The following is a 24016-nucleotide window of genomic DNA, read 5'->3' as shown; positions in this document are numbered from 1 at the left end:
AGAGCAGGAAGCACTCAATGTCCCCCCTTGCAGCACCCAAGGGAGATCCACCCTGATGCCATGGGGACAGGGCCAGCAGTGGGGTGGCTTTGGGCTCCAGCTCTTGTTTCTAGCCTGGTCCAGGGTCATCCTTGCTCAGAGGCCTCTTACAGGCTCCTGGGAAGGGTCAGGGACGATACCTGAACACAGGCACTGAGCTTCCTGTGCCCCTTGTCCCTCCCCAGCCTGATGTTGGCATAAAAACCAGGAAGGGGACCACTGCTCCGTGCCTCCAGTGAACACTGGACTCCAAAACATCCCACAGTCAAAGGTGAGACAGGACTAGACATGGAACAGCCCAGAGAGAGGTGGGCAGCAGCTTGATAGCAATCAATGGTGCTGCTTTATCAAGCTCTTTTCGTGGTAGAGCGTCAGTACGGACAATCCAGATGGCTGGGAATGTTCCTGGGTGAGTATCCAAAGTTTGGCTGATGGCTCAACAGCAATGAGATGGAAAAGGTGTGGAATGAGAGGGCAGATGATGGCACTGAGCAGGTTCTCCTACAGCTCAGCTGAGGCCAAGCAGAAAACATCTACCCAGGGCTGAGGGATGCTTTGGGAGTCTCTTAGAGCCAGTCTTTGTGTCTATGGAAGCAGGCCCAGCTCAGCATTACCTGCTGGTTGGCTACAAGGATGCCCTGAAGAGGGCCCACATCACCCCAAGCTGCTCTGCTTGGGGCTGGCAGCAGGGATAAGGTGTGGGTGAAGGCAAACCCCTGTTCTAAGGTGGATTTCTCTGTCTTAGTGTGTCCTGTCCCATCCCCAGCAGCTTTCTGGATGTGAACTCCTCTCCCTCTATGAGTTGCTGCAGATGCTGAATCCTTGGTCCTCTCCCTTAGGGAAATCATGGCGCTGCCCTGGCACAGGCAGTAACTGCTGGTTTGCTTTCACATGGAATTGCACAGAGAGAATTAACTTGCCTTTAAAAGAAACTAGCACTTGGGCATCACCTGGGATGCAGGTGAAGACAAACAGGAGATGGAGCAAGAAACACTGGAGCCATGTATCCTTCAAGCTGCACCCAGAGCAAAGCCTTTGCCACCATGAGCGAGAAGTAGCTTTAGCTATTCAAAAGCTCAACACAGAGTGGAGCAGCAGGAACTCAAACCCTTAGAAGGGGGCTGGGTGCTTTGCAGTGCTTAAAACAAGGCAGTTTTAGGAAGGAGCAGCCTCTGAGGTCTTGTACCCATCATACAGGTGACTGGGATGGGAGAGATGGGCTCTGGGCTTGCACTTGCAGTGGTCCAGCACCTTGAGTGTTTGGGTGACCCAGCAGTGACTTGGTGTGTCAGAGGGATGTCAAGGGTTGTATCATCCTCTCTGGGTGGCTAAACACATTCCATGTTAGGCTTTGAAGGTAAGATTAGGGGACAGTGTTACAGGTGTCAGTATAGAGCCATGCTGAGGCCAGATGTGTCCTTCCCTGTGTTCACATCTGGGGGAAAGCTTCTGCTGCCCCCATAGCCCTGCCAAAGTGAGGAGGACACAAGAGCTCAAGGACATACTTGCTCAGAGACCCAGGCTTGGATGGATTAATATCGCCTTGGTGCTGATGGGAGATGCCCTTTAAGATAAGGGAAGAATCAGCACATGTATGATCAGGTTGTTGCAGTACAAGGGTCCTGGTAGAACTGGAGGCCAGGAGGCAAAGCTGAAGTGCAGACATTCAGCCTCTGCAAGAAGTGAGAACCACTGAGCTCAGGTCAGAAGATGGAGAAAGGACCCACTGGCCCAATGTGGTCCTGCAGAAGATGACACCCCAAGCCAGGGGCAGGAGAGCAGGTACCCTATTCCCCAACTGCCTGCAGGGTCTGGGCTCACTGCTGAGCTGCAGCGAACAGTCAGGCGGCTTGGAAGGGGTTGCAATAGGGTGATGACACTCTCCAGGAGCACAGGTTCTGAGCCAGAAACTAGCCCAAATGCAGACTGGGGCCTGTCAAAGCCATGTGGCACAGCTGAAGTTCCCAGCTCTGCCCTTTGAGCTGCAAATGTACAACAAAGGGGACATAAACCAGAGCTGCAAGCCGCTGCCACCAGTTTGGGTGGTCCAGAGCACCAGCGAATGCTTCAGGGGGATGCCCAACCTTTGTTTTCTTGGGATTTGGAGGGGAAAAAGCAGCAACTAAGGCTATAATGGGGGGAAAACTATCCCCAAGAACAGGGAAAGCTTAATACTGGGGTAAATCAGTAGAACTTGACCCCTAATGGTCAGTTGGGTGCTCCCTAAGAGGGGTAGCGGGGATGGATGAGGCAGTGCTGTTGAAATAACAACACAAAGCCAATGCTATGGTTTATTTAAACGTAATCTCTTCAAAACCCCCAAGTGACCCCTTTGTCTCTGATGGGAGGAAGGGGAAGGGACTTAGAAAAGCTGATTTAAAAGAAAAGGCACTTAAAAATGGTCTTCAACTGAAAAGGACTTTGCACGAATGTGATGCCAGCCAGGTGGAGCTGCTCCAACAGCCATTAGTGTGGGCTCCAGAGCCAACATCACTGTATATGGAGCACAGCAACACAGGGGCCAGCCTCCTGCCTGTGTGGCCATGACCACTGCTTACAGCAAGAGGGAGAGATCTTCCCTCTCCCCTTCTTTTGATGCTGTGTTTCCTGGGATAAGCAATACATGAGCTTCCAGGAAGCCACCTGGGAACCTTGGTTAAAAACACACACAGCAATAACATCCCCACCCCAGGGGAACATGAAGCCAAGTAGAAAAAGGCCAACATGTGCTATATGGGAGGAAGGAAAACACAAAGCTCACACCCAGGCACTGGGTCTGATGTGCTGCAGGTTAAAAGCGAGCTCTGACAGCTCCAGGGTGAGTTTTTGCTGTTGCAAGATGAGCAGCAAGAGTTAAAACAGCTTCAGCACAAACCTTTCCCTCCCCTCAGCACCCTGAGTAAACTACACAATAGTCCAGGAAGTGGCAACTTTTAAGCAGTCTTCCAAGCAAACATTTCCACATGAATAGGTGAGGAACACACAGACAGGGGGTGGTTCAAGTCACTGCACTGGAAAAGCTGCACAGGCAAAGCTTCACTCGCTGCCCCATGCGATGTTCCAGCCGTCTTCTGAAGCTCCAAGAGATAGGAACATGCCCATGGAACACATGCAAAGCCTTCAAAAGCAGGAGCTCTTGGGTTTAGAGAGTTCAGCTGGGTGGCAGGGGATGAGTGTTCTCCAAAGCAAAAGAATAGGGTGGCTGTTGCTCTACACTGAGCATCCTCTGTTAGATACAGCCTGTGGAAATAAAAGTGCACCACATGTAAGCATGGGCTTGGATATTCCCAAAGCTCCCACCCTCCCCAGTTTAGTCGCAAGCATGTGCTGACACCAGATTGATGGCTGGATGTTATGAAACAGTACCAGAGAACAGTTTTTTGGATTAATGGTGTAATTTAGAGATCCATAAATAAAAAGTGGCTTTTCAACAACTGAAAGTAACAATCTCTAGGAAGGCATCGATGTAGTTGCTGAATAAGGCGCTGAGCAGGTTCCTCCATGTTCTTAGCAAGACCATCCATGGTATCCATAAATAAGGGGAGGTGGGAAGGGGGCTTCTGGAACGTAGTATGTCTTGGACGGAAGCATGAGCTGGTCTTATTTTAGTCGCTCAACAAGTCCCTGTGTCAGTCCAAGGTGCAAAAGCTGAGATCTGGAGAGGATTGCCAAGTGAGGGAAGTATTCCAGGAGCTTCTCCCAGGACAGTTCCAGCAGGCTGGGCACCACCAGCCACATTTTAAACAGAGAGCCAGTTCGTTTGTTCTCATGGATGTTGACCACCCCTCCATGAACGTACATGCAGCCAGCCTAGGTGGGAAAAGAGGGAGTTACACAGGGCACAGAAGGTGCTGAGGGGTAACACAGGCAGGAAAAGCAGGATTTAGCTCTCCAGATTCCCAGCTGGTTAAATCACAGAGTGAGATTCAGCTCACACACCTCTGTGTGCACATAGAAATGTCACTGCCTGAGCCAGTCGTGCTCCTCTCATAGCCAAGGGGAGGAATCAGTGTTGAAGGGCTCATCCCAAAGCATGGATCTGCTATTCTGAGAGCTCTGCTCCGTATTTAGGTGAATTCTACCCCCAAAAATACATTTTAAGAGTTGGGCAAAGCATTAATAAATTAGTATGGAACCATGCTTGGTTTCAGCTAAAAAAAATGTGCTCTTTTAAACTAAACCCCCACCATACATACATATGCTGCATTCCCTCTGCTACCTCAGCACAGGAGTGACACGGGAAATGGGAGAAGCTCAGCTGCTAACCTATTTTGTGAGTGGCATTTCTTCAATATACAGGAAAACAAAGGGCATTCCAGGCACCCACCTGCAGTTCCCTGCTTGGGAAACACCTTGATCAGACCAGTTTCCCAAGAAGCTGCATTTATAGCTACATCCAAATGAGGTGAAATCTGCACTTACAACCAAAGAACCTGATTTCTGCCCTCACCCACTGCCCTAAGGTGATGATGAGCTGAAATCACAGCTAAATGTCTTTCTTGCTGCCTGCAGCCTATCAGTCACAGGTCTCTAAGCTTCTGGTTAACACAAACAGCTCTGGCAATACCTTCCTATACTTTGTTATATATATAAATACTTCCTATACTAACCTATATTTTGTTAGCAGTGTCTTCCAAAGAGAGCTACTCACCTGTAATCCTTCACCTCAGGCTGTTCTCAGTAAGCAAAAGCAGTTTACTTAGGGCACTATTTGTCCTTTTTCCTTCTACAAACAGGAACTGCTACTCATACATGGAATTAGTCCTCAGAGCCGATACAGTTTAAAAGCTAAAATGCATCACTGCTTTTAGAGAGCAGAACATAACTGCGTGTTCCAGCTCTTCAAAGAGCAGCAGGAGTAAAAGCAGTCAATGCAGTGACCTCACACAAGCCTTTAGCTCCTAAAGTGGAGGTCACCTCCTTGGTAACCCTGCTTCAGCTCTATCTGCAGCCCACACAAACGTCACAGTGGTTGGATGAATAGCTTGATCTTCAGATTCGTAGGAAACAAATGAGTCACTTACTGGTGTGACAGCAGCACAGTGAAAATACACTGGCTCTGGCATGGCAGCCGGCAGCTTGACCCACTGGAAAGTTTGTAGATTCAACTTCCAAATGTCTCCCAGAATCGCTTCTCCATTGTAGCCTCCACAAACAAACACATCTGTAAGAGAGGAAAGCCAAAGTGCTTACAGACCCAGCCATCCTTGGTGCAGTAACTGCAGAACATGCTGGGACTAAGTCAGTGATCACCTTTCCAGAGGAGTTTTAGGATCAACAATTGTTCTACCTCAACAGAAGATCTCAGAACCTCCCAAACTGGTCCCAGCACAGAAGCCACTTACAGAATCCCAGCCTGGTTTGGGTTGGAAGGGACCTTAAAGCTCTTCCAGTTCCAACCCCTGCCACAGGCAGGGACACCTTCCACTAGAGCAGCTTGCTCCAAGCCCCTGTGTCCAACCTGGCCTTGAACACTGCCAGGGATGGGGCAGCCACAGCTTCTCTGGGCACCCTGTGCCAGCGCCTCAGCACCCTCACAGGGAAGAGCTTCTGCCTAAGAGCTCATCTCAGTCTCCCCTCTGGCAGGTTAAAGCCATTCCCCTTGGCCTGTCCCTACAGGCCCTTGTTCAAAGCCCCTCTCCAGCTTTCCTGTAGCTCCTTTAGGCACTGGAGCTGCTTTAAAGTCTCCCTGGAGCCTTCTCTACCTTCTGACATTGATCAGAAGAAATCATAGAATCACAGAATAGTTAGGGTTGGAAAGGATCTTAAGATCACCCAGTTCCAACCCCCCTACCATGGGCAGGGACACCTCACACTAAACCGTGTCACCCAAGGCTCAATACAACCTGGCCTTAAACACCGTCAGGGATGGAGTATTCACAACTTCCCTGGGCAACCCATTCCAGTGCCTCACCACCCCCACAGTAATGACAGAATCACAGAATAGTTAGCGTTGGAAAGGACCTTAAGATCATCCCTGAACAATCTCATCTCAGAACTTGGATTCCAGGACTTGGCCTCACTTTGACTTTCAGTAAAGACTATACAGCCCTCAAGATGCAGCAGTAGCATCATTCATACCTGTTCAGGAGCTTGTAACCAGTAAGTTGCAAAGCACCACGGATACTCATGGCTAAAATGTGGTATTTTACACTGAGGTGGCCATATGAGCTTTAGATGTTGCATAAAATACCACAGAATTCCAGGAAGTGACTGTTCAGGGCAGAAGTAAATTCACCTACAGCAGCAAGATCCCTCATAGAATCAAGGGATCAGCCAGGTTGGAAAAGACCTTTAAGAGCATCAAGTCCAAGCATTCCCCAGCACTGACAAGGCCACCACTAACCCCTGGCACTGAGGGCCTGAGCTACATGGTGTGTGAACACTTGCAGGGATGGTGGCTCCAGCACTTTCCTGGGAAGCAGAGTGGTGCCAACTGGGCAGCTTAAGGCCTGTTAATGAGAAAGAAATCCTCTTCCATAAAAGACACATGTGCCCTGCAGTAGTCCCAAATGTGTGCTGGAGGCCAGCAGCTCTCAGGCTAGAAGGAGGAGGTTCTCATTGCTAGGTTGTATAAGATACACCAATACTCAAGGCAGATCTTACCATTTTTGATCTGAACACAGCTATGGCATCTTCTGGCTGCTGGGAAGCCTGAGGAGAATGAAGAGAAAAATCTGTTATAGTTGCTTCAAAGTGCTTGGGCAAACTGGTGATTATATTTCAACACATAATCATGGATAGGAGGCACTTGCTTCCTTTATAAGGGGCTTCTTTCTACAATCCCAGGTGTAACATCTCTAATTGAGCAACTGCTGTTTCAGGTTTGACTCCTACTTGCTCTCCAGAGAAGGAAGAAATGTGCTGGAATCTCATTCCCCCCAGACTCCAGCTTTCAGCTCTGGCCTGGTGAAAGCAGCAGCCAAGGTTCCAGGGAAACCCTTACTGCTACCCAGGCCAGCATGTGGTCCCTCAGAGGGAGCAGAGGTGATGTGTATCTTCTTCTGGGAGGAGAGCCAGCCACTGTCATCCTTCCCAGCCAGGGAGGGAGAGAAGCCAGGCTGCTAAATATGCTTCAGATGGGTTTAAGCTCTAAACAAGCAGGACCTTGAAGCCAGTGCTGTCACACGCTGTACAACAAGGTTATGAAGAAGGCTTTTAGCCTGCCAAAAAACTGCATCTTCAAGCATCTTGGCCACTATCTAAGGGAAATTCCAGGGGGAAATTCCAGACTCACCAACTTTTTCATGAGGTTTTGTGGCAATTTCCTCCCAGGTGTTGGTTTCAATGTTGTAGGCATGGATCTGAAGAGATAAAGAGGAGCCATTAGTTCCTCCTGGCCCTCCCATCACGCCGATGACGCAGTTTCAGGCTCTGACCCAGGAAGCCACTATAAATACCACCTCTTTCTCGTTAAGTGTAAAACCAAAAATAGCTAATCTCAGCCAGTGACTAAGCAGGTATAAAATCACCTTCAAAGAATAGCAGCTTCCTAAAGTTTTCATCTCAGGCTTTGCTATTTGAGCCCTACAGCTGAAGAAAAAGAACAGTGCTTCTCAAACCTGAAGACATTAAACCCACGCCCTCCAGTTCTCATAAGTGTTTAGAAATACCTAGTTCATACTGCACGTAAGGAGAAAAGAAATGCAGAAAATGGAGAGAGAAAAAGTCATTTCCCTGCTGCAGTTTCAGCTTATTTGGAAGCAGAGCACTATTTGAAGTGTCCTCATTTATCATTTTGGTGTTCAAGATGATTTTGTTCTTCCCTCCCCAAGTTGTATCAGAGAGAAACGTGTACCACAAGAAAGGAAATTAAAGCTTACAATTAAGGGGGAAGAGAAGAAAAGAGTCACCATATCAATATATGAACAAGGAATTGCTTCGTTTTAGAATCATGGAATGGTTTGGGTTGAAGGGACCTTAAAGCTCCTCCAGCTCCAGCCCCCTGCCACGGGCAGGGACACCTTCCACTAGAGCAGCTTGCCCCAAGCCCTGTGTCCAACCTGGCCTTGAACACTGCCAGGGATGGGGCAGCCACAGCTTCTCTGGGCACCCTGTGCCAGCGCCTCAGCACCCTCACAGGGAAGAGCTTCTGCCTAAGAGCTCATCTCAGTCTCCCCTCTGGCAGGTTAAAGCCATTCCCCTTGGCCTGGCCCTACAGGTCCTTGTCCAAAGCCCCTCTCCAGGTTTCCTGCAGGCCCACCTTTAGGTATTTGCACTTTCCTGTTTTGGCACAAGTACAACATTTAGAAAGATGTCCTAAGTGTTTTAAAAGGAGAATCTTTGATAACAGATGTGCAAAATGAAGCTGATTACCTTATCTAAGGAATAAGCTGTCCAGGAAGTTCCACCTCCCAGGATATAAATCCGTTGACCATCGTGGGCTATTTCATGTCTGTACCTGGAAGTATCAAAAAGGACTTTGCAGCACAAGCAGTCAGTGCAACAACAAAAGCCTTCTGTAAAATACCATTACATTGTAGTGGTTTAAGCAGACACCCCAAGCCTGGCCATGCTGCATCAGCCCCTCAGGTTGAGAGCATTCAGATGTGGCAGCTTTCATGAGCAGTCTAAGCTGCACCCCACAAGCCTGAAAGGCATCTTCTGAGAGCAGAGCACCACAGAACTTAAATACAACGATTTATGGAGCACCATGATAACCATCAATATTCCAACCTAAGATGGTCACAGATTGGTCTCCCTGCCCTCCTTCCTCCACACCTTGGTACAGAACAGGACAAGGGACAAGGAGCAACTGGAACCTCTTCCCTTCCTCAGCACTCACCAGCTGCTGCAGGTCCCCAGCTCTGTTCTGGCACCACAAAGTCCAAATCAGCATCCTGGCAAAGGCTTCACATCCCCTTGCACACCAGACTGCTGCAGCACTGGCTGTGGCAGGTTCACAGCCAAAAACACTGCTCTAAGAGCACCCTGCCTGTGTGTTCTCAGCCTCTCACTCCCAGTAAAGGTGGTGAGTCCCCAGTGCAAAAGCTCTTTGAGACTGCCCAGCTTCTCACCTCTCCTCTGGCATGTCACAGGACATGTTGTTTGGTTTCAGCTGGATCCACTCTCTAGTGTTGAGGTCAAGCTTATGGAGGTCAGTGCTGTAAATATAACCAGTTGTTCCTCCAAACACATAGAGACAACCATTGATGATGGCCATGGCCTGGCAGGTAACAGAGAGAAACCAGTTAAAAAGGACATGTGACATCCTCTGTCTGAGAGAGGGTTCCTGCCCTCCCAAAGCAAGACACTGCCTGAAAAGCTCTACCTATAGTTCACAAAGTGAGCAACATGATGATATAACAACAAAGATGATATACAACAGATGGGGGGCAGGAGGTGTTTGTAAGAGTAGAAAGTTAACTCCGTGATCACAAGATGAAGACCTAGAAGTGGAGCTGCTGAGTTTTAGGCATCACACAAGGCAGATCAGCGCAGCAGGGGCTCTCAGGAGCTAAACCCAAAGCGCAGTTAACCCTAAATCTCTTCCATGCTGACCTTATATAGATACTGTTACAGGGATTCTTATAAAACACCTACCAGATAGCCAGTGGCATTAAGGATAACAGGGGAAACCCCACAGTGGGCAATTCAGACTCAACAACAGAGAGAGTGTGCAATTGGAAAGCACACAGGACTATTACCCTACCAAAACTGTGAAGGCACCATTCCCTGGTGCAGTCCAAGGTGGAAGCAGAGACATTCTGCTCCCACCTACCTGTTTGCCCAACGCCAGCTCAAGCTGAACTGAGAAAAGGGAATACTGCTTTCTTTATCCAACCATCTGGTACACATCTGAAGGAGACATTAGATGGGTTATAAATGTCTGCACCACAAGTACATTGGGAGTATTATTGGAAAGCACAGCAAAAGGTAGCAGCCTCCTGTGAGAGTCAATCTGTTGTTTTGTACATCATGTTTACCCTTACCCAGGATATTATGGAAAGTCCTCAAAGTTGTTATTCTATTACAAATAAGATCTACTGGCCACTGTTTTTGTTTATAATTTGAGTTTTAAAGGCTTTAAGGAGGCTGCAGTGCAACTCTAGAACCTACCTAGAACTCTAGAACCATTCCTTAAATCAGGCATACTTTTGCATTCAACTGCATCTGGCAGCTAGTGAACAAATTCTGGCTTTTCTAACTACGAGAAAACTACTCCTTTGAAAACCTAAAGAACCAAGACTGCTCTATTTATGAGTGAACCTGCCTCTATTTACATACACAGAGAACAACTAGCAGAGAAGAGAGCTCTGTGCTCTGTGGCACACAGCCCAGTGTACACAGGCACAAAGTGCCTCACAAGGCTCTGTCCTTCATACCTGCCCATAGATTCGATTTGGTTTCTTTCCTCGGCAGCTGAGTAGAGCCCATCTTTTGTACTTGACATTGCAGACATGGACGTCGTTGCCATTGCTCTCCCCAAACGGGATCCCAGTACCCCCAAACACCAGCAGGTTGTTGCCATGAAGCACAACTAGGGGAAAGAGACAGAGCAGTGAGAGTCGTTGCTGTGAGATGCAGTGAAACAGAACAAGACTGCTCTGGAGACAACAGAGAATTCAGTATTGTTCAATACCCTACAATTCACACTCTGCATTTATGGCTTTGAAATGCCCTAAAGCAGAAAGAAAGCAACCTAAAACCATGGAAACCAAAGGCCTACTTTTAAAAATGAGTAGTGAACAAAGAGATCTATTTTGGGATGCTCTGGGATGTCTGAGTGCACCGAGCATCAACCTGCTGGAGGCGCAGGTGCAATGCAACTGTTAAATACCTGAGGACAACCTCTTGCATTTGAAATTCTTTGCCTTAACCTGAGCAAAGGGGGAAAGTAAAAATCACAAAAGCAACCCAAACTCAAGGCCTACAGCTGGAAATAGGATCCAGATTGCCCAGTTCTTGCCCAGTTTTGCATTCCACAAGGGACACCGATTAAAATAGCTTCAGGAGAGGGTGCACAGGAATTGAGTTTCCATACGTACGTGACATGGAGGCCAGTTCCCTGGGCATGTAGCCTTCAGTGCTCATCTGGTGCCAGGTGTCTGTAGCAAAGTTGTACCGCCAGAGTTCCCTGAAGAGGGGGTAGTCCTCATTCTCTGGCCCTCCAGACTCCTCGTAGTCAGGGTTGTAGCCTCCAAACACATACAAGTTGGCATTATCCGCCACACAACGATGGCCACTTCTTGCTGGTGGAGATCTGTGGCCTACAACAAAACAAGAAGTTGAAAGAGCTTCAGTGAATGGACAGCAGGGGAGCTGAGGTTGCATGTGAGGGTCAGGAATACATCAGCTAGTGGCCCTTATAGGCACTGGGAGCTGCTCTAAGGTCTCCCCTTTAGGAGCCTTCTCTTCTCCAGGCGGAACCAGCCCAGCTCTCCCAGCCTGGCTCCAGAACAGAGCAATTCCAGCTCTCTGGTGGTCCTCCAACAAGAGTGTCTGGTGTTTAGCCGCAGGGAAGCACATCTGCAGCCAGGAGGACACAGCTCTGTAGTGACAGATCCACTTCTCCAAGTAGAGCCTTGGGTGGCATGGTCTAGTGTGAGGCATCCCTGCCCAGGCAGGGGGCTGGAACTGGATGACCTTAAAGTCCTTTCCAACCCAAACCATTCTGTGATTCTATGTCACCATCTCATTCATGTCTCCAGCCCCTGGACCACAGCAGCCTAGAGACCTGCCTGCAGGGTGATGCACAACAATCCTTCCATGAGACCAATTTATGAGCTATCTTACAAATTCCCCTTCTGTCACAATCTGTGGCAGATTTCACTTAGGAAACAGTTCCAAAATGTTTATATTTGAGCTGCCAGATGGGAATAAAGAAGAAAAGTAATGATTTGCTCTGCCCTCCTACAAAAACCTGCTCTTAGTTTCTTCTCTTTTGCTCCTGGCACCTTGTATCTCAAGAAGGCTCTTTCACCTTGGACACCCTTCGGCTACCTAAACATTAAGCAACACAGGTCTGATACAGCAAATATCTGGGACAACAGCACAAGAGGGATGTGGAGCTGTTGGAGTGAGTGCAGAGGAGGCCACGGAGATGCTGCAAGGGCTGGAGCAGCTCTGCTCTGGAGCCAGGCTGAGAGAGCTGGGCTGGGTCAGCCTGGAGAAGAGAAGGCTCCTGAAGGGAACATCTCAGAGCAGCTCCAGTGCATAAAGGGGATACAGGAAAGCTGGAGAGGGGCTTTGGACAGGGGCCTGTAGGGAAAGGAGAAGGGGAATGGCTTTAACCTGCCAGAGGGGAGACTGAGATGAGCTCTTAGGCAAAAGCTCTTCCCTATGAGGGTGCTGAGGCGCTGGCACAGGGTGCCCAGAGAAGCTGTGGCTGCCCCATCCCTGGCAGTGTTCAAGGCCAGGCTGGACACAGGGGCTGGGAGCAAGCTGCTCTAGTGGAAGGTGTCCCTGCCCACGGAAGGGGGTTGGAATTGGATGAGCTTTAAGGTCCTTTCCAACACAAACCATTCCATGATGAAAATCTGCTCGTAGACAAAGGCACTTTCACTGGGAGGATGCATAGAGGGAACCCATCTAAGATCCTACAGATGCTTCACTACAGGCAGACACAGCCCTTCCCAAAAGGGCTGCCCACCCTCTTTACTATAAGCCAATGGGAATAAAAGCAGGGAGGACAGGCTCAGGACTCAACTGGAATAGACAATAAAAGACTGATTCAGTCCAGGAGAACCTACAGAGCAATATTCTTGTTGGAGAACAGCAATTGATCCAAAAGCAATTCCAAGCTTGCTCGGGTTCGATGCACAGCAAGAGCCAAGCAGAGTGCCAGACATGGATTTTTTTCCTACAAGATACAGGTCCACATAAGGAATTAAAAAAATGAAAGGAACAGAAAATGATCAGGTCCCGAACAAAGAAGCTGGTCTGAGACAAGTGTAGAGAACAGGGAAGTTTCAAAAATCATGTTTTCTATGCAATACAAGTGTTATGGTGAGAGTAACTCTAAGCTTCATCTTGAGGAGGATACATAATAGTCCCCCAGCTGTACAACTTCAGTGCGTAACCATCACTCCCTTAAGCACATCCTCTGCTTGTGGCACCTCAAGACCTGCTTTGGTTCAGTTGACAGTAAAGAGAAACCCCCCAAAATCGTATCTCAGGCTGGTTTGTGTTAGAAGGGACCTTAAAGCTCATCCAGTTCCAACCCCCTGTCATGGGCAGGGGTAACTTCCACTAGAGCAGGTTGCTCCAAGCCCCATCCAACTTGGCCCTGAACCATCAAAAGAAGTTCATGGAAGACTCTTCACCCAAACAAACCAGAGATCTTCACCACCCAATTGATCCCACAGCTCTTTTACACACTTCTAGGACGGAACAGGACCCAGAGAAACATCAAAGTAGGACCCATGTTTGCTTCTTAGAGGCCGTTACAATTCTCAGCAACAAATCAGACAACAATGAACAAGGCATCAAGAATCTTTCCTACAGCAAAGGTGAAATAAATGCTTTGTCCAGACTCAGTAATAAATTTTAACTCAGCACAAACAGCTTTGCTTCATCATGTTCCCCATTTGCTGCTTTAAGCCCCAGCTCTTGTCCAGAATTCAGCTGCTCTGCATGGTTCAGACAAAGTCCTTGTGCCTGTTTTGACAGATTTGGGTTGTTTCCAGTAATAATTGTGTCTTGCAGCAATTCCCGCATTATAAAATTAGCACTGGCTGAAAGAGAGGGCAAGAAAGTTAAGGAATTAGTGGAAAAATCTGGAGTCTTTGGCCTGGCTACTGAGACAGAGCAGTGCCATCAGACACATGGTGTGGCATGGACACTGCAGCACAGAAAGGGTGGGTGTTACATGTACTCATAGCGGCAGCCAGGAAGCTACTGGCCTAAACTATTAAACAAACACTACGTGCTTTAGAGGTGATTCACAACTGGAAAGAGAAACATCCATCCCTTTGGAACTTCTTTATTTGAAACTCTGAAGCTATCCAAAGAGATGGATTCAGTTTGAAGTGAATACATTGACAATAAAGGTATTTACAGTCAAAGTGATCCTTCAGACTCTTGAAATTGGAGATGCTTCAAGAGGGGAATTCATCTGATGTTGAGGATCTGCAAACAAAACTGTGTTTGAGAAGCGCCTGTGCCTCTCTGCAGCCTATAGAGGATCTCACGTGTCTACGCTTGGCCACAGGCAGCTCCTCCTCCTTGTTTCTTCTTCTATGTTTGCCTTGAAGGTCTCAAAGAGAAGACTTGGAAGAACTGGAACAGGAGCTTAATTCCAGCAAGGATTAGGAGCACTGATGTACATGTTTTGCAGGGGAGTGAGGATTTAATTCAGTCACTCACTGAATTTAAAAGGTGACAGGGAATGAGGAGTTCAAATGTTACATCAACTATAGATCCTATTTCCCTCTAGTTATAACCCTTGCCATGAGAATTTTCCAGATGGAAGAGAAGAGAATAATCATAAACTCAAGGAATCCCAGGTTGGAAAAGACCTCAAGGATCATCTGGTCCAACCTTTCTTGGCAAAAGCAGAGTCTAGACTAGATGTCCCAGCATCTCGTCCAGCCTAACCTTAGAAGTGCCCAACATAAATAAGGCTGAGTTCTATATAATGCCAACAGACTGAAAAGGAAGAAGCATAATTCAAAGAAAATAGATTAAAGAACAAAACCAAGGAGACCTTCCCTGCCATTCACCTCCCAGAATCAGAGGGACTTTGCCATAAAGCTCCAGAACACTGAAGTTTCAACAGAAAGGGATCAATGTTTGATGCTTGCAGGTCCTTGAGATAGCAAGACAGGTACATTAAGCCCACAGACATCCCAACTGGTTTCACCTCTTTCCATTTACCTGCAAATGCATCTCCTGTCTTTAAAAGATGCTTTTTGGAAGATATTTTGAAGACACAGAAAGGGCATCAGAAGCTGGAGCTGCTGTCAACCAGGTAATTCCAAGTACCCAATTGAGATAGTCTGAAAGGCCCATCCTTCCCCTGCAGCATTCCTGCTGCAAACCACATCTGCCGCTACTTCCCTGTCTATTCCCATCAAACCCAAGAACTCTGTGCAGTACAGGAACGAAGTCCACTAACCACTCACTCAGTAACTTTGTCAGAAGCTATAGATCATGGCCTGTCCCTGGCCATGAGTTCACAACTCAGGGGAAATCCACTGTCTTCAGCGTTGAGCATCAAACTGGGGATGGCAGCAGCCAGAATGTTTCCTCCTGCTGTGCCTGCTACATGGTGGTGACTCCCAGGGAAAGAAGAACTGGAAAGGCCAACCAAAGCCCCTGCTGCTACAAACACAACCAATTTCCTTTTGCTCTTCTCAATTCTCTGCTCTATTCAAGCTTTGTTTGCTCAACCCATGCTCCACATGAAGGACTGACTTCCCTCCAAAGGTTTCCCAGCTTGCTGGATTTAAGTTTCATTCTTCAGTCAGTGACCCCTTCATCTCACTGGACTAGATCCTCCCACTTCCAGAGGTTCAGAGAAGATGACTTATCTACTCATTAAACAGGGAAAAAAGTTTAGTACATCTTCTGAGTCACCTAAGCAAGCAATGGACAATGTTAAACCAAGTTAAATTGTCACTAAACTCTTCTATTAAGAATTGAAGTGATCTTAACTGCCCCTCCATTCTGCTTTGCTGAGACCCCTCTTTTGCAGCAGTGTGTGCAGTTCTGGTGTCCTCAACATCAGAAGGACATGAAGCTGCTGGAGAAAGTCCGGAGGAGGCTACAAGGATGATAAGGGGCTGAAGCATCTCCTGCATGGAGACAGGCTGAGAACACTGGGGCTGTTCAGCCTAGAGAAGAGAAGCTGCGTGGAGACCTCAGAGCAGCTTCCAGTGTCTGAAGGGGGCTACAAGGATGCTGGAGAGGGACTCTTCATCAGGGAGTGTAATGACAGGACAAGGGGTGATGGGCTCAAAGTGAAACAGGGGAAGTTCAGGTTGGAGATAAGGCAGAAGCTCTTCCCTGTGAGGGTGCTGAGGCGCTGGCACAGGGTGCCCAGAGAAGCTGTGGCTGCCCCATCCCTGGCAGTGTTCAAGGCCACGCTGGACACGGGCTTGGAGCAAGCTGCTCTAGTGGGAGGTGTCCCTGCCTGTGGCAGGGGGTTGGAACTGGATGAGCTTTAAGGTCCCTTCCAACACAAACTGTTCTATGATTCTATGATTCTAATTCACTTTAGAACAAAGTCTTAGAAAAAGATTCCTCAGTTCTGTGTTCTTAAAGAAGACACCTGCAAAAGCTGAACCTATTTAATTCAGATTGATTTCTTCAGCAGACAAGCTCTGTTACCTGCCCTCCAAGGAAGGGCTGCCTTTCCATTTAACGATGTTTTATCAGATGAATCACATCTCCTACTGAAATTCTTCATCCAAGTTTTGGATTAGTTTGTGCTTGAGGATTACTGGCGTGCAATGAGCCTATTACACAAGGGCAAACTTCAGATGGGGCAGGAAGAGGGAAACACCCAAGGGCTTGCTAACTTCCTCCTCGAGTTACCAAAGCCCAGCTCCCCAGGAGCTGATTCTGCCACAGATTGAAGATGTGCCCAACACTAAGCAAAGCACAGCAAGGCTCTGTCACCATGAAAAGCTGTAGGTCACAGGCCCTGTTATGAATTCCCTGATCCCAGACATGGAAAGCAGCAGCACAGTGTCAAGACAGATCTGGTCATGAAGCCAGTTACAGAAAATGGCTTTCAAGTGGATGGATATAATCTGGAAAGCACTTGTTATCCCAGTTCAAGACTCCAGAGCAAAGCAGAAAGGAAGGATAGGAAGGTGATTTCACAAGGAGACTCCTTTTCCTTGGTCCTGAGGGCCAAAGTGGGAACAATAAAACTTGCAGAGAATAAGAAGCTCCACAAACAGAATGAAGTTGAAACATCACAACAGGGACATAACTAAGGCAGGACCTAATTCAGGACTAAGCTATCCTATAGAAACCTGCTTGCCGACTATGCACTGACCTGTTAACACCCTTTTTAGGTGATTCATAGGGTGACTTCAGAGGGAGCTGATGGGATGTCCCAAACTGACTTTGTTAAAGTGGATTCCTAGTGGAACACCTTTCCTGCAAGAGGTATCATTAGAAAGGATAGTAAGCAAAAAGGTGACATGAGTATCTGTTCCTGATGTGATCCAGCACAGCAACCAATGCATGAGGCATCTGTTTCTTATCTCTCCAAATACTTTGAATCCAGAATAGGTCTGTGGTGAGACGGAGGAGAAAACAAAGATGTTCATTAAGAAAATGTAAAGAAACCCTTCAGTTTGGAGGAGAAAATGTAATGGTCCTGAATGGTGTCCAACACGACACCAGTGGTGTCAAAATGTCCCTCTTTAAGGGGAGGACAAAGCTGAATTGCACCTGCTGGTTCATAAATACTGCTCCTATTCTGACTAACACAAGATTCAAAGTTTATTAAATTCCAACTCCAGGACCTTGACAGCAACAGAAATCTATAAATAGCCAGGAGTAACAAAACAAAACAGCACAAAGATTCCCTGGCATCAGCAGGTTACCTGAAGTTACAGAATTACAGAATAGTTAGGGTTGGAAAGGACCTTAAGATCATCTAGCTCCAACCCCCCTGCCATGGGCAGGGACACCTCACACTAAACCATGGCTCTGTCCAACCTGGCCTTGAACACTGCCAGGGATGGAGCATTCACAACTTCCCTGGGCAACCCATTCCAGTGCCTCACCACCCTCACAGTAAAGAACTTCCTCCTTATATCAAATCTAAACTTCCCCTGTTTAAGTTTTAACCCGTTATCCCCTGTCCTGTCACTACAGTCCCTAATGAAGAGTCCCTCCCCAGCATAGGCCCCCTTCAGACACTGGAAGCTGCTCTGAGGTCTCCATGCAGCCTTCTCCAGGCTCAACAGCCCCAGTGTTCTCAGCCTGTCTCCATACGGGAGGTGCTTCAGCCCCTGATCATCCTCTTGGCCTCCTCTGGATTTGCTCCAACATCTCCATGTCCTTCTGATGCTGGGGACACCAGAACTGCACACAGTGCTGCAAAGTGGGGTCTCACGGAATCCATTTCATGTGTGCCTCAAATTCAGATTTAAAGACTATGCTAAAGTGTTTTAAACCAAGCCCTTCTTTCCTCCTCCAGACCATGCAGAACAAAGCACGGGTTTATTTATTCCTGGAGCATAACCTAGAGATAACCAGGTGTAGCCTCAAACATTTTCCCAACAGCAACCCCAACACTGCTTTTTATGACCTCCCTTTCTTCCCAATCTATTTTAATCACAATATCCACAGGAAGGTCATCAGTAAAGGATCAAGCAGTTAACATAACAAAACCCACTGTGAGATCCTGGGGAGGGTTTGATTTTACAAAATAGTTAAATAAGCTGGTTCTGATCACTTACATGCACAAGAACCAGATATATCCAAATGATCCAGCCAGGATCACTTATATCCAACACAGACAGTGAAAGGGTGATGGTTGCCAAGTTCTCACTGTGATTCCTAGGTTGTTCTTCATTCAGGGCAGACTCATTTTGGGCAGGTCTCTTACATTTAGACTCCTACAGCAAGATGCTTTGGCCTCAGTGTTTTGCTTCCTTCTGCTTCCATAATAATTACAGATTCAAAGCTAATAAAAGCCACAAAAGTGGCTCTTGCTTCCTAAAGTAACAAACCAGTGGTGAACAGCTAAGGTGCATGTGTGCATTCTCTTCTCTGCTTCTTAAAGCTCTCTCAAGGTGGTACCAGTGTATTTTCCCTGGTACCTGTATTTTCAACATCTGGAAGAGCAGGTTTCAATATCTCCCTTTCCGTTTATGCTTTCCGGAAGGCTTCTGAAGGACATTTAGGTCAAGCCAAAGTGCTGCTAGCTCATAGGACAGAGAACGTGACAAGTCAATATTGACTTTGACTCCAGTCTTTAAAGCTTCATCTTTCTCATACCGGCTCATGTAATCAGAGTACTTTACAAACGTTTGGATAAGGAGGATGTAAATGCAACACCAAGGAGAAGGTTTAAAACCTGTTTGTTCCTCCATCTGTGTTCAGCCTCCCCAGAACACGCAGCTCCCTTCCAGAACACCCAAGAGAGAAAGCAGCTGAGCCTGGGCCCTCAATGCCTGAGTGATGACTCTGCCCAGCACCAAGGACAGCCAAAGATGCCAAACACAATGCTCAGGCTACTGGCCAAGAGCCTTTCAAACATGTGAAGTCCCTAAAGCTGTGTATCAAGGAGAATGTTCATTCTCACATTCAGCTGTGAGAGGCTTAAGGACTGGATCAACATCCAGAGCTGGTCTGCTTCTTCATCCTGCCTCTGCATCCTGCTTCTTGGGAGCTTCTGGTTTCAAACCTCTTTGTAGCAATCACATACTTCAAACATTTCTACAAGCATCCAGCTGTATTTCTCATGATTAGTAAAACAGGAATGGGATTGTAACATGAGAGAACATCCAGTGCAGAGAATAAAATAAGGAGTTCTTACGAGTGAACTGTTTTTATTGAGAAACCAGAGCAAAAGAGGAAACACTTGCCACAGAAATGGATATATTACAGATTTCACACCACTAAAACTGAGTGTTGTTTGGGTTGGTTGTGGTTTGTGAAAATCTAAAAGGCAAATAAGGAAAGGAATTCTGGATATGAGAACCATACGACAGCCCAGGTCAGAAGAGACCTGGAAAACTCATCTGCTCTATCCTCTTGTGGGAAAGGAGGCCAAGATGAGATTACTCAGCACCTTGTGCAGTTGCATCTTGAAACCCTCCAGTGATGGGAACCATGTCCCTGGAGAGGCTCTTCCAGTGAATGATTGTTCCTACTGTAAAAAATGTCTTTCTTACATTGAGATGAAACCTTTCCTGGTGGAACATGTACCCATTGCTCCTTGCCTTTTCCATGTGGCTCCTTGTGAAGAGAGATCCTCCATCCTCTTTATGGCCACCCTTTAAGTGCTAGGAAATCATGATGAGGTTCCACCTGAGCCTTCTCTTCTCCAGACTTATTCAGCCTCTCCTCACAGGGCAGGTTCTCCAGACCTTCGACCATATCACAGAATCACGGAATGGTTTGGGTTGGAAGGGAGCTTAAAGCTCCTCCAGTTCCAGCCCCCTGCCACAAGCAGGGACACCTTCCACTAGAGCAGGTTGCTCCAAGCCCCTGTGTCCAACCTGGCCTTGAACACTGCCAGGGATGGGGCAGCCACAGCTTCTCTGGGCACCCTGTGCCAGCACCTCAGCACCCTCACAGGGGAGAACTTCTTCCTTATCTCCAACCTGAACTTTCCCTGTTTCACTTTGAACCCATCACCCCTTGTCCTATCACTCCAGTCCCTGGTGAAGAGTCCCTCTCCAGCATCCTTGTAGCCCCCTTCAGACACTGGAAGCTGCTCTGAGGTCTCCACACAGCTTCTCTTCTTCAGGCTCAACAGCACCAATGTTATCAGCCTGTCTCCATATGGGAGGTGCTCCAGCCCCGATCATCCTAATGGCCTCCTCTGGACTTGCTCCAACAGCTCCATGTGCTTCTGGTGGTGAGGACACCAGAACTGCACACAGTGCTGCAAGTGGGGTCTCAGAACAGAACAGAGGGGCAGGATCCCCACCCTGAGCTGCTGCTCATGCTCTGGTGAGTGCAGCCCAGCACAAAGCGGGGTTCTGGGCTCAAGTGCACACTGAAGCCGGGTCATGGGGAGTTTCTCATTGATCAGCACCCCCAAGTCCTTCTCCTCAGGGCTGCTCTCAATCACTTCTCCTACCAACCTGTCCTCTGAACCCTCTCCAGTCTGCCCTTGTTTTGCTTTACTTGTAGGGACCAGAACTGGACACAGCATCCCAGGAGCAGCCTGACAAACACTGGATAGATTAGGATGATTCCATCCCTCTCTGCCAGTAATGTCTCTGTGGATGCAGCCCAGGACCCAATTTGCCTTTGCTGCTGACTCACACACAACCTTTTGTCCACCAGGACCCCCAGGTCCCTCTTAGCAAGGCTGCTCCCCACACCACACAGATCCCAGTCCATACTGGGATACCCTTGGGATGTCATGTTCAACTTCATCCTGCTCTTGCTTGCCCACCCTTCCAGGCTGTCCAGGTTTCTCTTAAGGTAAGATTAAGGCATCAAATGGACATTGCTCTTCAACCAAATGGCTTTCAGCTTGATTCCAACCAGGACAAAGGGACTTGGGATGCCTGGGGTTTAAAACCTGAACCTCTCTATACAGAAAACCTCTTAATGTGACTGCTACACTGGGAAATGATAGCTCCAGGCAAGGGCATAAATGGGAGAGGCAAAGATATATTTTGGTCTTCAGATTATTTCTATTCTCTTAACCACAACAGTCTGTTGAAAACACTGAAAGTTTAAATGTGGACATGGATGAGAAGAATAAACCATACACCACCTACAGTTGACATTTTTGGTCTTTCCAAAGCTTACAAACACCTAAAAATTGCTCTTCCCTTTTCTTTCCCCAAAGTATGATTTTAGATGCATAAAGAATCTTCACCCATCATGACAAAGCAAAACCACAAATTGTTTGGGGTTTTTTTGAGCCGTTAAGTCATGGTTTGTGGATGCTGCTTGAGAAATGTCCCTCTGGAGAAACCCTCAAGAGAAATGCTCCTCTTGAGAAAGCAAATGGAGCGGCACAACCCTGGCACCAGCTCCCACTTGCTGCCTGCTCACTTTTTTGTGGTCATTTCTCCATGCAAATGAAATTCTCCACAGCGAACAAGATGACAAAGGTCTAAAATCTGCTCTTCAAGTAGGTGGAAAAGGAGAATGTGACAGGAGCAGCACCTAATTCAATGTGTATGCTCTTGTGTTTAACCAAGAGATAGTTCAGATCTACTTCAAATGACACACAGGAGCAAAAAGAGCTCTCTAGATAGGGATGTAGCAAACGCATTCATGTAGCAAACACATCCAATGCCAAAGCGTGCTGCGAGTTCTTCACATGCTTTCGCAACAGTAATTTCTTATAAAAATGGGATTAAAAGGAGATAGTGCTCCTTATGGAAAGAGTCTAGGGCATTGGATGGTGGGGGGAAATGAAGCAATGCTCCTGGAAACTCTGGAAGAGAACTGGAAGGTAAGAAAGCAAACCTGGCTGGAGGAAATGGAAGGAGGGGGGGTAAAAACCCCATTCCTCTCTCCCTGTTTCAATGGTTACATAAAGGCTGCTGCTGCTGCTGGAGCTCTAGAAATAGGGCATTATCAGGTGTCAAATGGGGAGAAAACTCCAGGAATTGGCTCAAATGGGTTTTTTCTATCAAGAAGCTTTTCAGGAAGATGGACAGTCAGCTTTGGGTTTGCTCAGGCTGGATTCAAGTGATAAGGCTGAGCTGAATGGGGGCAGCGTGTCACCAGGGCTGCAGCATCTGCCCCTGTGTGCAGTATTCCACACTGGCACACAATCCAGAGGTAGAAGTGGGATCATTACAGCTGTACCAGGGGGATGCGCTCCCAGTTCACTCAAGCCAACGATTAAATTCAGGAACATAATCAGATCCTGTGTTCCCAAAAAAGGCCTTTATTACAGAAGGAAGGAAACATGTCTGAGAATCTGCCCAAAAATAGAAGGTGTGGAGCCACTCAGCACATTCACAGCAGCCTTGCGGGAGAGTCAAAGGGATTTGCTCATCCTTGCAGCAGATCCAGCTTGAGACAGGCTCCACATGGATAGAAACACAGACCCTGGTCTGAAAGCCCCTTCCCAGCTGCTGTGGGTGCTCCAGACAGTGCACTGCCTATAGGCAGTGAGGGACTTCATATCCCCCAGTGAGGAATCTGAGTGGTGGGGCCAGGGCAGAAAATGATGCCCTGAGCCTGGGTAACCCCATGCTGGCTGGCACCCCCCCAGCAATATGTGGTCCTTGAGGACTGGGGTGCTGTAGAGATAAGTGAGGGGACCCCAAACCAACTGGATACTCCCCCAGTCACATAACCATGGGGTGCCTCATATTCCTTCCAATATCACAAAGCTCTTGGGAAGGGGGTGATCTCCCCAGTGCTGTGATTAGGGGGTAACCTCAACCTCTTCCCCCTAATATCCTGGGGCTCTTGGGGTTGGGGGTCCAGAGTCATGGGGTAACCCCCCAGCATACCAAAACTGCTAAAAGGAAGGTGGAAAGGGGGAAGAACCATCTTTCCTAGGGCACAAGACTGGGCTGATGTCTCACCCAATGGCCCTCTGCTTGCCTGGACCCAGCATCCCAGCATCACCCCTCCAACGGAGGGGACCCCTCACCCCAAAAACCTGATATATTGGGACCGGGGGGGAAATGTCACCAGAGGCTCATACAATCCCATTCAGGATCTCAGGGTGACTGTGATGGGGCTGACCCCAAATGGGACTGTGAGGTTCCCTGTCCCCACTCTTCCCTTATCCATGGGCATGTGGAGCATCACCATCTGCATGGAAACTGCTGAGTTAGGGAGAGAACCACCACCCTTTAGGGGCATAGGAACGGGGTAACCCCCTTCCACCCCCGAACCTGTGGGTCCCCTTCAACATCCTACGCCCATTTATAAGGCGATAATCGCCCCCATTATCACTGCACCCCCATATCCCAGGCCTGTTGGGCCGGGAACACCGCAGCCCTTCCCACACAACCCCCTCCCCATCCCATACCCATGGAGTACCCCAAATCCCCCCAGCATACTCCAGAGCCGCGGGGCCGATGTCACCCCCCCAGCCATGGGGTCCCCGTCCCCTCAGCGCCTTGGGGTGCCCCCGGCCCCCAACACCCGAGGTCGGGGGCTGCCACTCACCGGTGAAGCGGGGCCTGCCCGGTAGCTGCACGAAGCGGTTGAGGAGGCCGCTGCCGCCGGCCCCCGCCGCGCTGCCAGGGCCCTGCCCGCCGCCCTCCCACCCTCCGGCCGCCGCCGACATGGCCCCAACCGCTCTCCTCAGGGCAAGCTCCCGTATCCGCCCCCGCCTCTAACCAATCAGCGGCGAGCTTCTTCCTCCGCTACCTATGAAAAGCGGTCTTATTGGCAAGTGGGGGAA

The 24016-nt window shown here is 48.3% G+C and overlaps 1 protein-coding gene across 1 annotated transcript; it reads right to left on the bottom strand.

Moving 5' to 3' along the window:
• Positions 1-2304: 2304 nt before the first annotated feature.
• On the bottom strand, positions 2305-23938 carry KLHDC10 (kelch domain containing 10). Its single transcript, XM_062634640.1, has 9 exons — positions 23779-23938; positions 11028-11249; positions 10365-10519; positions 9057-9205; positions 8356-8440; positions 7277-7343; positions 6646-6693; positions 5064-5203; positions 2305-3849 (listed from the first exon to the last, which is right to left on the bottom strand). Exons 1-9 carry the CDS (start codon positions 23897-23899, stop codon positions 3640-3642), a joined length of 1197 nt encoding a protein of 398 aa, XP_062490624.1. The 5' UTR covers positions 23900-23938; the 3' UTR covers positions 2305-3639.
• Positions 23939-24016: the final 78 nt, after the last annotated feature.

This window comes from Pezoporus occidentalis, unplaced genomic scaffold, assembly GCF_034315485.1.
Source record: "Pezoporus occidentalis ecotype Australia unplaced genomic scaffold, CSIRO_AGI_Poc_V1 ctg431, whole genome shotgun sequence".
NCBI lineage: Eukaryota > Metazoa > Chordata > Aves > Psittaciformes > Psittacidae > Pezoporus > Pezoporus occidentalis.
This window is presented reverse-complemented; position numbering and strand designations above follow the sequence as displayed.